General features: G+C 41.1%; 1 protein-coding gene across 6 annotated transcripts in view; it reads right to left on the bottom strand.

The window, feature by feature from the left end:
* LOC131197213 (von Willebrand factor A domain-containing protein 5A-like) overlaps positions 1-16,746 on the bottom strand; it is a 33,172-nt gene that overhangs the window by 4,719 nt on the left and 11,707 nt on the right. For 3 of the 6 annotated variants that reach the window (XM_058180979.1, XM_058180980.1, XM_058180982.1), the window contains exons 9-16: positions 12,102-12,246; positions 10,734-10,813; positions 10,526-10,640; positions 8,285-8,449; positions 8,001-8,104; positions 6,109-6,314; positions 3,855-3,962; positions 2,038-2,166 (exon numbers count right to left, since the gene is read on the bottom strand). In XM_058180979.1, coding sequence (XP_058036962.1) covers positions 2,038-2,166; positions 3,855-3,962; positions 6,109-6,314; positions 8,001-8,104; positions 8,285-8,449; positions 10,526-10,640; positions 10,734-10,813; positions 12,102-12,246 — 1,052 coding nt within the window. The remainder of the gene's footprint in view (positions 1-2,037; positions 2,167-3,854; positions 3,963-6,108; positions 6,315-8,000; positions 8,105-8,284; positions 8,450-10,525; positions 10,641-10,733; positions 10,814-12,101; positions 12,247-16,746) is intronic. The other 3 variants (XM_058180984.1, XM_058180985.1, XM_058180983.1) reach the window with 3 other exon arrangements.

Below are 16,746 nucleotides of genomic sequence, written 5' to 3'. Positions count from 1 at the left end.
CCTCGCGGCACAGCCTGGCGGGAGTTACTGCGGACCCGAGCCAAGCCGGTCCCAGTCCAGCCGAACGGTGAAAGCGACATGCCGAGCGCCGCTCCGCTTTCACCGTTCGGCTGGACTGGGACCGGCCTGGCTCGGGTCCGTGCGGCGGGGCGGGGGAGCCGCCAGCCTTCTCGGCTGAGGGAGGAGGTTTCGACATGCCGGCGCCGCTCCGCCACCGTTCGGCTGGACTGGGACCGGCTTGGCTCGGGTCCGCAGTAACTCCCGCCAGGCTGTGCCGCGAGGAAACCATTTAAAGCCCAGCTTCTGAAGCACGGAGGAGAAGAAAGAAAGCCCTGGCGGTGCAGTGAAAGGCGGGTGAGCCGCCAGCCTTCTCGCCGACGCCACCGCTCGCTGACTGGGACCGCTTGGCTCGGTCCGCGCGCGGGCGGGGAGCCGCCAGCCTTCGGCTGAGGGAGGAGGTTTCCCGACATGCCGGCGTCGGCCGAGAAGGCTGGCGGCTCCCGCCCGCCTCTCACTGCACCGCCAGGCTTCCCGCGCCAATGCACAGCCTGGCGGGAGTTACTGCGGCTCACCCGGCTCCCGCCCCAACTGGTGGTGTCGGGCAGCCGCCGCTTAGCAAAAGGTCGCCGCCCAAAACTCCTCGCCTTCTCCTGGGAAGGGCTGGATGGCTAGCCGGAAGGGTTGAATAAGCCAACCTCCTCCCTCCTCCTCTCCCCGCAAGCGAAAGAGCGTTTTCCGTTTGTCGCTTGGGAGGAGGAGGAACACGAGCACCGCCTTTCGCGCTGGCATTCCGGGATTTCCCTTTGTATAGAGCTGGGAATCCTCCTTCCTCAGCGGCCTTTCCCTGCCCCAGTCCTCAGAGCTCTCTCTCCGGATCGCTCTTCTAGTTGACCCTATACTTTAGGCTGGAACAAGCGGTTTGAGAACTGGGTTATTGCTTTACTATCTTCTCTTGCTTTTTCATGCTCGGGCAACCCTGGGCTTTCCTCGAGTCTCATTTCCCACCCTAGGCTTATACTCGAGTCAATAGTTTTTCCCAGTTTTTTGTGGTAAAATTTGGTACCTCAGCTTATATTCGGGTCGGCTTATACTCGAGTATATACGGTACTCCTCTTCCTAAACTGAGCAATTCTAGCTCAAAATACAGAGGCAAAAATCACAGCTTCAGAGATAAATTTACTTTTGACACAACCCTTGGGAGTGTTCATCTTTTTAGGCCTAAGAACCACATTTATCCAAAATATATCTTTCTAAACCCATTTAGAATAGAATAGAATAGAATAGAATAGAATAGAATTTTATTGGCCAAGTGTGATTGGACACACAAGGAATTTGTCTTGGTGCATATGCTCTCAGTGTACATAAAAGAAAAGATACGTTCATCAAGGTACTTTACCATGATAGCTTAGTCAAGTGAAGCAGTTGTCTAAATAAATTTAACTGATAAACGAAAGAACTTTCACTGGGTATGAGCATAAATATTTACTTAAAAAAGAAGAAATATTAATTTCAGACTACTTGTGATTAACATTACATTTCTTTATTAATCTGAGTTGGAACCTTGGAATAAGATACTTTCTGTGATATTTGGTTACTAACATGAAACTCTGAAGAGATTTAAAAACAAGATTTTGAGGAGCAAATTTTTAGATTTCACACTTTTCTGGTACGTTAAATAATCTGTTTCATCCCCTCTTCCTTGTCCTGTCCATTGCTTAGTTTTAACTACAGGTAGTTCTTGGCTTACAACCACAATTGGGAATGGAGCTTCTGTAACTAAGTGAGGTGGTATTTAAGTGAATCATGTTGAATTTCACAACATTTTTGTCATATTTTTTAACTCAATCACCTTCAGAACAACTTCAGAGAAGAGATTTTGGGAGGCACAATCGCAGGTATCCCCTACAGTTTTTCTATTGTCATAAGATCAAAAATCTTGGAATCAGAAGTGGCTGCAAAATAATCCAAACCAAACCAAACCAAACCCATAGATACAATATCCACTGTTAACTTTGTACAATGACTGACAGGAATTACCTAGCTTGCACTTCCGTGACATGATGTTGATGACTGGTAGAGGATCACATTGCTCTTCAAATAATAGTTCATCATAACTACATGGATGTATGTTTCTTCCTAAGGCACCTACTTCATCTCCAGAATCTTCTTAGAGGGAAAAAAATAAGATAAATTATCTTACAGAAGAAGCCGAAGTTCTCAAGACTAATTTTTCCTTCTCTTTCTGTCCATCCATTCCTCCTTGAGTTCTGGATGGTTTAAATTTCAGCAGATGTAGGGTGATTCAGGTGAGAAGTCTGAAGTTGGAATACTAATACTAAACTCCCAAAGAATTACTGACAACCTGAATTATTCCATTAAATTATAAACTGATCTTAATCTAAAGATTTCAAAACTTATTTGAAACAACAATGGGCAATTTGCATTCCTCCAAATCTTATGTTGCATTGGGGATGTCTACAAGAAGGGGTAAAACAAATAAAAACGGTGGCTGTAAAGATATGATTGAAGCTTCATCCTTTTCATGATGCATTTAAAAAATGTGGGGGGGGGGCTTTGATTCCATGGCTGCCACTTTGACTTTTTTGACCCCCTGACACCTCTGTTGTGGTCCACAGATCCCCCCTTTTCTTAAGATTTTCTGATTAGGCAGGATAAAATATGCAAGTCACTGCAGAAGTACTAAAATAATAGCAAAAATCAAGAGACTAGAAAAAAAGCTGTAATAGATTTTGTAGGTATTTACCACTGTCTATAGGTGGTAGAAAAGTTGCTGCAAAACAGGATTTGTTATTTTGCTAAATTGATATGTAATGCTTAGTAATCTAGCAGCCACATTTTTGTGAGCATTACTTTCCAAGGGTTACCTTACGTAAAATGAATTTCAGTAGGCTAGCTGAGAGATGCCACTAGACTATGTCTTATATGCATTATATGTCTTATATGCATTATTTAGTTCACTAATCAATTATTGCAGTCTTCATCTACCCTCCCCCCCAATTAAATATGACTGTTACTCAATTTTGCCCTTTCTGCTGTAAAGGAAAGTTGCAGGAATGTAGATTGTGGTTAAAAAATGGAAACTGGCTGCAAGGTGAAATTGAAAATGTTCAACGAACTATTATTTTTCTTTCAGGATTACAAGATTACTTCTCTGACGGAAAGAAAACATGCTCTGAAGCAGAGGTGGGGAACAATGGCCCCTTTATGACTTGTGGACTTCAACTCCCATGGCTGGGTCAGGAATTCTGGGAGTTCAAGTCCACAAGTCATAAAAAGGCCATCATTTCCCACCCCTGCTCTAAGGTATTGTTTTTCAACTTTGGCAGCTTTAAGATATGTGGACCGCAGAACTCCCCAAATAGGAAGTTGCTGGAGGTGAAATTGACACATTTTAAAGTTGCCAAGGTTGAAAAACCCCACACTAAATAACTTACTCTTTATAATCAACCATTTTCTGAATAGCAGGTTTATAGAACTTATAATTATTAACTATAAACCTGCCTGTTCATACTCCCTATCACCATGTCATAATATTTTACATTTTGTTATATGCAACTTGAAAATAAGACTTTCAGTAAGACAATGTTAGGCATTGTCTTCAAGGTCCAATTTTGGACTCCCAACAGTTGTTTCCACCTCAATTCTGCCAGCCTCTTAAAAATAAGATAACATAACATAACCCAAAATAACCTTGCACAAATAATATTCTACACTTATTTATTGTATTTACTGATACGAATGAGTGCATCCCATGTTTGATATCCATACAGAAAATAAAGGAAGTTAATGGAAACAGCATTTCTTTGGTTTGGACAATGACCAACATGAATTACCTTGCTGGATGAGACACAAACTTTCTCCTCCCCAAGGATCAAAACATTGATATGTAAATGGTAATGCATTGTGGAAAAATCCTGATGATCCCCCGAGAACTGCAGACACTCCAGAGTAAAACAGAACACAGGAAAATATTTTTGCAATAGAAATTGGATTAAGCCAAGATTAATTATCCTTCTCTTTGTGTCCTATTCCTCCATGAACTGTAGATGGACTAAATTAGTATTTCTCAGTCTTGGCAACTGTAAAATGTGTGGACCTGAACTAGTCAGGTGGAAATCTATGTACAGTATCTTAGAGTTGCTAAGGTTGACAAATGCTAGCACAGATCCCAGCAAATGCCGTGTGAGTTACACAGCAACTTTGAGGCTGGAATATGGACAAGTTTTCTGAGAAAGACTGGAAGCCTGGATTATCTCTCTTATTTCTTAGAATGTCTAGAAACCAGGGGACATGAGTTCTAATCCCATCTAAAGCCAGCTGGATGACTTTGGGCCAATTACTCTCTTAGCCTTGGGAAGGAGGCAAATAACTTTTGAAACTTTGTGAAGAATACGATAAGGATTTGAATAGACAATAGTCAGGAGTCAACCCTGACACAAAGGCACAAACACACACATGTACTTCTTAGAATGACCCCAGATTGTAGTTCTTTGTAACCTGGGAAAATGGAGAATATCAGTTGTATTTACATGCTTTATGTGGCTTCATTCACCATTGCCCAATTCTTGTACCAGGCATTAATCATTAAATGTAACCTCAAGTCACTAAAAAGCTGCCCTTCCCCCCCTCAAATGGAAATAACTTTCCAAAGAAATATTTGCAGCTTTCTTACAAAAGAAAGAGAAAGTCAGAAAGATTCCTAGAAATGGAGGATGGAAGGAAAGCTGAGATGGTCTAATGCAGGGGTGTCAAAGTGGATTTTTTCGAGGGGCAGATCAGCATTGTAGTTCTCCTCCATGGGCTGGCGGGGGGGGGGAATGACAGCAGGGAGCGGGGGGTGGTGGGAGATGTGATGGACACCTCTTGCAGCACCTTACCGGCCAAAATGGGGTGGGGTGGGGCCGCGCGCTGCCCTGAGGCTAATTTTTACCCTCCATGGCCTCCTGCAGCACTCTGCCACCTAAGAAAAGGCTGAAAACGGGACACCCGAAGCCCCCATATGGTCCATTTTCAGCTGTCAGAGTGCTGCTGGAGGCTGTTTTTGGCCCATTTTCACCAGCAGAGGCACCATCGACTGGTCCTTTGATATTCCCAGGCTGGCCCCTTGGGCCGGATTTAAGTACCGCATGGGCTGTATCCGGCCCGTGGGCCTCGAGTTTGACACCCCTGGTCTAATGTAGACGTATACAGGTAATAGCAATAGCACTTAGACTTATACACACTTCACAGTGCTTTACAGCCCTCTCTAAGCAGGCTATAGAGTCAGCATATTGCTCCCAACTATCTGGATCCTCATTTTACCGACCTCAGAAGGATGGAAGGCTGAGTCGACGCTGAGCTGGTTAGAATGAAACTCCTGGCAGCAGGCAGTCAGCAGAAGTAGCCTGCAGTACTGCACTCTAACCACTGTGCCACCACAGTTCCTCATCCAAATTTCTGTTGCTAGCCAGGTAGTTTTTAAGTGAGTTTTGGCCCATTTTATGACATCTTTTGTCACAGTTAACTGAATCTTGCAGTTATTAAGTAAATCTGGCTTTCCCCACTGATTTTGTTTATCTGAAGCTGGCTATGAAGGTTACAAATGGTGGTCACATGATCCTGGTTCAGTCCAACTGTCATAAATACATACCGGTTGCCAAGTGCCTGAAGTTTGATTGCATGAACATGGGGATGCTGCAATGGTTGTAAGTCATATGTCACTTTTCATTGCTATTGTAACTTCAAATGGTCATAAACAAATGGTTGTAAGTCGCTGACCACCTGTACTGTATTCATTTCTACAATATTACAATCAGTAATTCCTATTCAGATATTAAAAAATCCAACAGTCTGACAGGAAAGTGGTAAAAAAAACAGCAATCCAGCTAGGTCATTACAAGAATATGATATGTGGATGATACCTGCCAATCAATAAGAGTGGATACCTGCCACTTGCTCTGCAAGGAGCAATAGGGCTTTTTTAACTGAAACTCCACAAGGCAAAACTCCAGACTATCTGGAGAAGCTCAGCTTCAAATCTGACCTCCATTTGATTCAACGGCCACTCAAGGCCTGGGACTGATCCGCCATCTTTTGCTCCCAACTCACCTGGAAGGGGGACATTTCGGTGGAGGAGAGGTCCTTGAACTGGCTTGCCCAGCTCCATGTTCACACCCACGTAAGCTGTCTGGGAACACACCACCCCAGAGCTCAAGCTTGTCTCTAGCGCCAGGACCCGCTTTTCCTCCACCTTCTCCTTGTCCTCTTCTAATTCCTGCAACAGCGCCTGAGCTGCCAGACGGTGAACAGGGAGCCTGCAAAGAAAGGGGAGGGATGGGAAGAGAAAGGGCTGCCATTACATCAAAGTCTTAATTGATTCTCAGTTCCTTCTATATCGTGGTTTTCTGCCCAGATGGTCAGCTGACAGTAAATACAGGAAAAAGTTAATAGCGACTAACTACTTGTTTTGCATTTTAAGTTGGGAAGCTGAAAAATCTGGGATAAAAAGTCCTGTCTTTGAAAAGAGAAAAAGCAAAGCCTGAATGTATCCTTGGGGGAGCATTTCTGTAGCCTGGAAGTCACATGAAAGAACACATGTGGTTTGTTTTGCATTGGCTTGGGCTGTTGCAAGGGTAAAATGCTCCCGGTTCGGACTGGATCGCCCGATCTGGTAGCAATGGCGGCAGGTGGTTTGGAGAACCGGTAGCAAAAATCTCTGCCCCCGCCCCCCTCCCTGCCCATGCCCAACTGAGCTGCGCAATCAACAGAGATTTTTTTTTTTTTACTTTTAAAAGCATTTTTTTTTTGGCCAAAAAAATGCTTTTAAAAGTAAAAAAAAAAGCCTCTGATGATTGCGCGGCTCAACTGGGATCGTCAGAACCCTTTAAAAGCATTTTTTTTACCACCTCTTCGGCTGAAAAAATGCTTTTAAAAGCAAAAAAAAAAAAAAAAAAAAAAAAGCTCCTCTGATGATCCCAGCTGAGTTGCCTGATCGTCAGAACCCTTTAAAAGCATTTTTTAACAATCTCTTCTGCTGAAGAGGTTATAGAAAAAATGCTCTTAAAAGTGTGTATATATATATATATATATATATAGTTGGCCACGCCCACCCAGTCACATTACCCCCCACCAAGTCACGCCCACAGAACCGGTAGTAACAAATTTTACATTTCACCCCTGGGCTGTTGGGCTTTAGTCAAACAACGTCTTCTTTTTTTTTTTTTTTTTTTTTTATTCAAAAAGTTTTACAAAATTTTTTTTCCCCCTTTCCCCCTCCTCCCTTCAACCCCTCCCCCGACTTCCCGGAACGAACACAAGGTATAGTTAAAGATAAAACAAACATATGCTAAAAAATTTTCGTCCCAACTTAATTATACCCCTACAATCATCAGTTCCTAACTTCCCCCCAAAGCAATCAAACATAATACATCATAATCATTCAAAAACAGTCTGATAACTCTTAGTCTGATATCTACGTTGAATATAGTCAATCCATTTTTTCCATTCCTTTAAGTATCTTTCTTGCGTAAACAACAACGTCTTCTTAACTATATCTTCATTCTGAAAACTACCAGAACAATTATGAATCCAGCCAAATCTCTTGGCTAAAGGATATGAATCCAGAGGGCAAGAGATGACACACACATCTAAACAGTCAAGTTGATTAAGGTGGTGGCTTCCTACTTTCATTTGGCATTAACATACAAAGGACATGCTATCTCCATGAGGAAACGGCTCTGCCAGGTAAAAACCACCTCTCCTTGAGTCAACAAAACACCCTCGTTTTTCTCTTAGTTCATAAGCTATTCCTGGCTGCATCATGTGTGAAAAGATAGCTGGGAGCAGCTCATGAAGAAACTCTGTGAATCTGAAAAAAGAGACATCTGCTTCAGGATTCAGAGAAATAATTTGAATGTGTTCCCACTGAAACACTCATGTGCCTCTTTTAAAGAGTTTGTTCAGACTTGGGTTCTATCTCGAATGAAGGTTCTGGGTTCTACCTGTCTGTCTTCTCAAGCTGGAGTGAGAACTTTGTTGTTTCTGTGTGAGTCTCATTTTGGAAATTATACTGAATCACGGCTGTCCCCTCCATGGAGCCTGACATCTGTATAAAAACAAAAGGAGGGAAGGGGAAAAGAAGGGATTTTTTTCCTGAGAATCAGGACGTTCTAGGATTAGAGCTGCGAAGGAAGGGCAACTGAATACCCTCAGCTGAGCCAGTGCAAGGCATAGTCCACAAGATGGAGGATTTCTCAAGTTGGTGGGCCTTGAGTGGATCACTTGCCTGAAGTTGGCCCTGGATCTGGGCATAGATGAGGCAGCGCTGACCTTGGAAAATGACCTGAGGGCCTGACCCCACAAGTTTGGCCTCAAGGCCAGAAGGCAACTCCCACTTCAGAGAGAATCCCGACACTGCTGGATGAAGGGCCTTCTTCAGACTTTGCAAAACCTGCAGGAAACAGGAATATAAGATTTCAGGATCCTCTGAGAAATAAAATTCAAAATTTACTTTGAAAATATCAAAGTTGTTATGCTCTAGTTTTCAGCTTATGAAATGGTGTCTTAAAAAAACAATCAAAGCTTTGGCTAAACCAAATGTTATATTCTGCTTCACACACACACACACACACACACATACACACACCACACAAAGAACCTGCCCTAACAATTCACAGAATATATCTACATCTGTATGTACATCTCTGTAGATATAGATGTAGGCATCTGTATAGTTATGCAGATAGTTGCTTTAGTCTGGCAAAATCCTGTTTGTAGATGACCAACAATAAAGGAACTACTCTGAAGCAAGTTCTTGTATTGTTTTTGGTTTCTGAAAAGGACTGCAGAGTTGGTAATGAATTGCATGACCTTAAAAACTTCTAAATAAATAAATAAACTCATTACCCTGAGCTCCAAAATGAAAGGAAGGATATAAATCCAATAAACAAGCAAACAAGAATATCCTCTTATTCCAGAATGCAGGATATGGCATAGTTGATTTGATCTGAAGAAGACTGATTCTGGTTGAAAGCAGCCTAAACTTTTTAATAATAAGAACAGTTCAATGGGAACCAGTTACTTAGAGAAGTAACCAGGCTTCCATTCATTTGATGTGTTCAGATGGAGTGAAGCAAATTAGGATGCTTTAATTTGGATTTCTGCTCTTAAAAGGGCACTAGACTCAATGGCCTAAATAGTCCTTTTTATGATCCTATGAATTAAATCTTGCAACTTTAATTAATACTAAATAAAATGTTCCCCACTGAGTCAATGTTTCAGAAATATTTCCTTAGTATACAGATATGATTTCATCCCATCTGGGGGCTTCTAATCTAGGAACAGCTATAACAGAATAATCTTGTTAATAATTCCCAAACCTTCCAAATAACAAAAAAACAAGTATATGCATCTACTACCCCAAAATATGTTATTATATTTGTGCTTCATGAAGAATATGCTATTCTGACCCAGCTCCCCAACTGAAAAGATTCCTTTTTTAGGAATGCTGGCAGCTCCTGCAAAAAGTTTCTCTAGTAGGCTAGCTGGAAGATAAATAGTTGTCTGCCACACTATTCATTTCTGCCCCTGACTTTTATCCCCAGAGCTAGGGTGGGGCCTCGCTAACAGCGGTGGCTCTCTTCCTTCCCCAGAATCGGCCCACGGCTTTCCACTGCTCTCCTCTTTTCTGCCGCGCAGCCGCGTGTCAGGGACTGGACCCAGCTGTTCCTCCTCTTCTTCACCAATGACTTCTAGACCTGGGGGCTGTTGACTCTCCATCTGAGGGCTGACCTCAGGCTCCGCCTCTGTCTGCCAGCTCCATTCCCACTTCCCCCTCAGAATTCCCAGGTTGCCCTGATGCCGACCCTGATTCCCATGCCTCCTTCTCCTCTGATTTGGTTGCTGGAGGGGCCAGTGGCTGACAGGCCACAACATATGCATTATATATCAAGATAAACATCAGGATTTCTCATTAGTTCTTGTCAAAACCAAAGAACTGCAGCCATGTAAAGCAGGGGTGTCAAACTCATGTCATCATGGTGATGTCACGTGACATATTTTCCTTCACCAAACCGGACATGGGTGTGGCCACCATGTGACACATCCGGCCCATGGGCTGGGAGTTTGACAGCCCTGATGTAAAGTAATTTCTGATGACCCCTTTTTCTCAAAGATATTAAGCTGCTACAGCGGATATAAACCTACAAGCTCAGAGAGTGCCAAGGACCCTACAGTTCAACCCTGAGCTACAAATATTCTCTTCTATCGATAACCTTTAAATAATTAAGTGGCCATGTCTATGGAGATTCTCCATCATCCAGGTTATAATTGTCCCAAAGGTGCTTTTTTTTTTCCTCCCAAAAAGCAACTGGGCTTTGTTTTTTTTCCTTGAAAACATTTCACTTTTCATCCAAGAAGCTTCTTCAGTTCTGGCGATTAAGTGGCAGCTTAAAAGATGCTAAGTCCTGTAGTTACATGCCAGTGACATACAGCAGAGCTAAAACACGTGAACAGAGAAAGACCTCACCTTGGCCTGCATGCGTTCTTTACCAGTGATGAATTCGGCACTGCCTCCAGCAGCTCGAGCAATGCCTTTGACCAGAGCCGTTGAAGCCCCTTCCCCAATGCCAAAGGAGAAGCACCTGTTTGGGTGGGGCAAGGGGAAGAAGAGGATAGAAGCTGATGGAAGCCAGAAAAATGAACATTGTGAAAACAATTTCTCTTTCTTCCCTTACCTGTGGGAGCCACTATTACGCCTAACTTCAGCAATGACCTCATTTGTATTAAACACCTCTCCATCAGTGAACACAAAGATCTGTAAAAATGGAGAGAGCCATGAAATCTAGCCTGACCACCAAATTATCTGTAAGCAGGTGGGAAGAAATTTAACAAGAATTTATGACTAGTTTCAAAGGGTGACAGGACTAGAAGACAACAAAGCTCTGTTTAATCAGAACTAATTCTCTATACAGTGGGCACCATTCTTTGTAGAGTGGACTTCTGGCTGTGCACACATTGTTGTTCTGTTATTTCTTTCCATCAAACTCACAGTGCTCCCCTACTGTCTGCTTTAAACCTAATTATCTCTATAACACTACACAGTATATTTCTCTCTTTGTTTAGTGTTCTGTCCTAAGCATTTTTTTCCTTATATACGGTACAATTTCTTGTTTCACCATTCTATCATCCATCCTTTTAATACTTGTTTTTAACATAAACTATGTATTTTTAAGGTACTAGATAACAAAATTCTTTTCATTCATTTCCAAAGAACTTTCACATATTTTTTCTTTGGTCCATTTTTCATTTATTCTGCTGGGAGTTAGCCAATCTCCTAATGATATTTTTTATAGTTTATTTTGTATTTTGTTTTCTGCTGTCATTCTATTTTTACTCGTTTTCACTTCTTTCCTTTGCCATTTCCCCAAAATTCCTTCCTGACATTACAAAAACAATGTTTATCCCATTACCAGAATGTCTTCTTGTATGGAATCCTTCATTAAGTCTTTCCGTGCCTCCATTCCTTTCTGGGGGTTTTCTTGTCCACCGAACATAACTGTTGTTTTCCACTTTTTGCTTCCTGCTCATGCAGCTGTCATCACTTCAGATTGGCCTTAATGGCTGATTTCTTCTCTGCCAGTTTAAGAGGGTTTCTTCTATCTCGGGTGATTGTTTTTTCTCCCGGCGTTTTCAGAGTTTCCTCCTTAATTTTCTGATCTCTCTGGGATCAGTGTTGCCCTTAATGGGCATCTGGCAAAGAAATTTCGGGTTTCGGGTACGGAGCTCCGTTCCCTCGCCCGCTCCACGATGACGTCACTGTCGGAAAGCACCAGAATGTCTTCTTGTATGGAATCCTTCACTAAGTCTTTCAGTCATTTATTATAAATAATCAAATCTGTCTTGGATTTAGAATTGTTCTTTCATTTAGATGTACGAGTAGGCTTATACTTAAAGCAATATGTAAAACAAGCAACCTTTTTTCTAAGTAGATAACTCACCAGTCACCACTCAAGTCATTCTTGGACTCCAGTGGATTATGTAAGTTCAAAATATTGCACAACTGTTTCAAAACTCGTATGTGGTTTATTATAACTTTTAAATACCTGTCGAGGATTTCCTTCAAGGCAGGGCTGGCTGTAAATGGCCTTTAGGGGCTCTAATATCTCTGTGCCTCCCAAGTTACAATCCAGCTCCTTCACACATTGGATAGAAGTGCTCATGCTCTCCTGGGTGTACTCCACACTCTGCCTGCAGAAGGTGCCAAAGAATGAAGTTCAACCAGGTTTCCCCAAACTAACTTTTATATACAGTATTCCCTGTATCCATAAGAATCATGTAATTTCTCTATGCCACCTCAGTGCATATATGGTCCTAGAATTCAGTACTGGGGACACAAAGGATATACCATATTTTTCTGAGTATAAGATACACTTTTCCCCCTCCTATAAGAGGCTGAAAATTTGGGTGCGTCTTATACTCTGAATGTAACCCCATGCGGTGTCTAAAATGGCTACCTGGAACAGCTGCTGCCTTCTCTTACCCCTTCCACGCTTTGCCTGCTTTAGTCACTAGAGCTCCCTCCAAGGATCAGCTGTGCTTTTAAAGCTGTTTTTCAGCCCCAATGCGAGAGAAGCAATCTTCCGAGCTTTGCCTGCTTTTCTAATTGCTGCTCCCTCCAACAATCAGCTGTGCTTTAGAAGCACAGCCCCAACCAGCTGCAACCTCAAAACCAGTGAGCGAACTAATGTGCTGAAGCTGATACCCCAACCAGCCCCAACCTCAAAACCAGTGAGTGAACTAATGTGCTGGGACTAGCAGATGAATACCTGGTAGGCAGAATCACCCCCCTTTCCTCCCCAAAAACTAAGGTGTGTCTTATAATCTGAAAAATATGGTATGTTAACCACCAACAAGTCCAAAAAGGACAATACAACACCACATGATCTGAAGTCCAGAATGAGACCTCAAGGTCACATATAGGCTCCCCAAAGCTTTGGTTTCACTCCAAGAACCTTTTAGCACTTTTCACCTAATTATAACTTTAACTTCACTAGAATGGGAAATAATTGAATACGCAGGCAAAATGACAAGCTGCATTTAATGTATGTAAATTTCTTTAGATTTCAATCAAATTTAGCTTCAATCATGCTGCAATCATTAGTCAAAAAGACTAGAGGTTTCCGGTTGGCACTGTAGGTGTTGAAGACGGACTTTTGAGACCGCCAGCCCTGTGATCGCGTAGAACTGTTCAGATAGGGAAAGTCAGCTGTCTGGCGGCTCAGAAACCTTTCCCTTGGGAGAAGAGGGAAAGGTGAGCAGTTGGGAAAAGGTAGAGCTCCCCAAAAAGCCCCAGGAACAATTCTGGGGCTAGAAGAGTGAGAGCTCCCTGGAAAGCCCAACAGTGCTCCAGATCCGGGACATTTCTGCTTTTAAGCAGAACAAAACACCACGACCACCTCTGCTTCAAGATGAAGATTTAATTTGATTAAAGCCGACAGAGCAATGACAGGAGCGCTGGCAATGGCAAGTACCAGACCTTAACTCCGTTTCCAGACTGCATTTAAGAAGAACAAAGGAAATAGCGCCTGCACTTAAAAGGGTGTGAAAGTGAACCTTAAGGAAGTCTTTGTTAACATTGTTGCGCTCTCAATCTTCTTTAAATTTGCCGGATTTTACATTTACATGAAGAAATTTTAAAGTGAAAAGTGGAAGGACTATAGAATTGATTTACCTAACCCAAATACAGAGTTTATGAAAAGATTTGAAGATTTATTAAACTAATTGAGATGGTTGTAAAGTATAAAATTAAAGTGAAAAATGGCTTCTAAGCAAACAAAGCTTGGTGTTATTAAGGATGTTGGGATTTTGCCAGTTCAAATGCAAAAGCTACAAGAAGATTTGAAGGGATTTTTAAAAGGTCTTTTAGAAGAAGCTCTAGACTTTCAAACCTCTGTTATAGATCAAAAATTTACGGAGCTTGAGGAGGAAATATCTCAAATAAAAGACATTATTGAAACTAGGAATAAGGATATACTGGAAGAGACGGTGGCAGTATTTCAAAGATTGATTACACGGTTCAGTTGGATGGAAGAGTGGAAGAAATTAATCAAGCCAATATGAATTTGGAAAATAAAATAGAGGAGGTCCAGACAAAGATGAATAGGGCACACGAAGAGTTGATTTTGTTGCAATATAGATTGATGGAATTTGCCCTGAGAGTGAGAGGTCTCAAAGAAAATAACCGCGAGAATCTAAAAGATATTTTTGCAGATGCTTTTGCACATATATTTAGAGAACAACTAGCAGAATTTATAACTCAAATCAAAAAAATTTATCGTGTTAATTCCTGGGTTGCCAGACAGAGACAGTTACCAAGAGATGTTGTTATCTATTTTACAACTAGGAGGATTCGGAATGAAATTTTACAGGTATCTTATAAAAATAAAATTCAAATATCAGGACAAGAGATATTAGTGCTCAAAGAAATTCCTCCTAAAATGTTAAGATCTAGAAAGGAGTCTACTTACTGGATGAATTTAGAAATTGTCAGATGCAGTATAGATGGGATGTTCCAGCTGGACTAACAGTAAATTATAAAGGAGGAAAATATCATCTTAACACAGTTCTTAAAGCAAGAGATTTTTATACTAATGTATTAAAGGCTGGAAGTCCACCACAGTTAGAAGTTAAGATGGGAAGCGAAGTAGAGATTGGAAAAAAGTGGGAGAAGGAAGTAAAGCACACTAAATTTAAAGTTGGGATGGCAATTGCTGAAGAAGAAACACTGGAAAAAGTAGGGGATTTAAATGAGCAAAGATTGATTCGAATAGATATTAAATGAAAAGAACAAAGAGTAAAGAAACAACAATATCAAGCGAAAAGAGTTTCTTTTTATGGGAAAGGGTAAATCATAACTGAAATTTTTGAATATATTTAAAAAGTATTGTGTATGTTTTTAAATTTTGAAGAAGTATTTGTAGTAATGTTATTTGATTTGGGAATATAAGGTGTTGATAAAAATAGAATAAGGAATGGAATTAGTTAAGTTTTATAAAATGTTTTGTAGGATCTGGAATTTAAATGCAATGTTATTTGATTATATATGGTGGATTTGTTAAAAACTAAGTTATTCTGGATTTATTTATAATTTAATTTCTATACCGCCCTTCTCCCGAAGGACTCAGGGCGGTTTACAGCCATATTAAAACACAGAATATAAATAGCAAATTTAAAAAGGAATTAAAAACAAATATTTAATAGGCCAAATTAATTAAAACGGTCATAGACTGACATAAAACCCCTTTAAAATTACAATTAAAATACACTTAAAATACACTTAGGCTAGTCCCGCACGATGAAATAATAAAGTCTTCAGTTCACGTTTGAAGGTCCGGAGGTCCGGGAGTTGGCGTAACCCCGGAGGCAACTCATTCCAGAGGACCGGTGCTGCCACAGAGAAGGCTCTCCCCCTGAGGGCCGCCAACCGACATTGTTTGGTCGACGGCACCCTGAGGAGGCCCACTCTGTGGGAGCGCACAGGTCGTTGGGAGGCTATCGGTGGCAGAAGGCGGTCTCGTGGATATAAAATTGATTAGGGGTAAAAATTGATTAGGGGTTATGTAAGGTGTTGATGAAAATAGAATAAGAAATGGAATTAGTTAAGGACTATATGATAAAAGGGGAAATTGGGCTAAATGTCAAATTTATATAAGTTAAAAATTTAAGAGGAAAATTTTGTAAAATGTCTTAGAGATGATATCTAGATTCTAAAAACTGGCGTGTATGTATTTGAAACTATAATTTAAATGATGGAGATCTGTTTGGGCTGATACTATGTATATATATATGGTGCATATATAAATTTGGTGGATTATACAAAATATTTTGAAGAAGAAGATAACGTTTAAGGGCGTAAATTGATTTTAAATTTAATATTAGTAGCTAGATTACCGGCAGCGCAATATTGGAAGATGGAACATTTGCCTATCATTGAAGACTGGACGCTAAAAGCAATGAACTTACTAAAGAAGGTAGAAATCTCAGTGTACTAGAATAGAATAGAATTTTTTATTGGCCAAGTGTGATTGGACACACAAGCAATTTGTCTCGCTGCTACCGAATACCTCTCACCGACCCGTGCGCTCTCACAGAGAGGGACTCCTCAGGGTGCTGTCTGCTAGACAGTGTCGTTTGGCGACACCCAGGGGAAGGGCCTTCTCTGTGGGGGCTCCCACCCTCTGGAACGAACTCCCCCCAGGACTTCCCCAACTTCCGGATCTCCGAACCTTCCGCCGCGAGCTTAAAACATATTTATTCATCTGCGCAGGACTGGACTAGATTTTAAATTTATATTGGTTTTAATGGGTTTTATTATTTATATTGTTTTTTTAATTATTTGGCTGTGTAGAATAAGTTTTTTAATTGTTATTTTATTCTGTATTTATTTGTACTTTTTTATCTGCCTGTGAACCGCCCTGAGTCCCTAGGGAGATAGGGCGGTATATAAATACGATAAATAAATAAAATAAAATAAATAAATAAATATGCTAGAAAGACTATCCATAAGAAAGATGTATATTGGAAAGGAGAAGATGGATCGACTATTTTTAAAACAAATATTGGACTAAAAACTATCAAATAGCCTATGAATGAATAGAATGTACTGTATATTTTCTTTTTTCTTTACTATGGAGAAGGGGAGTTAAGGTTCTAGGGGATGGATGGGAGTCTATGGATAGTTTGTGTACT

This window comes from Ahaetulla prasina, chromosome 4 (assembly GCF_028640845.1).
Source record: "Ahaetulla prasina isolate Xishuangbanna chromosome 4, ASM2864084v1, whole genome shotgun sequence".
NCBI classification, from domain to species: domain Eukaryota; kingdom Metazoa; phylum Chordata; class Lepidosauria; order Squamata; family Colubridae; genus Ahaetulla; species Ahaetulla prasina.
Note: the sequence above shows the minus strand (reverse complement) of the source record. Positions and strands in the feature narration are given on the sequence as shown.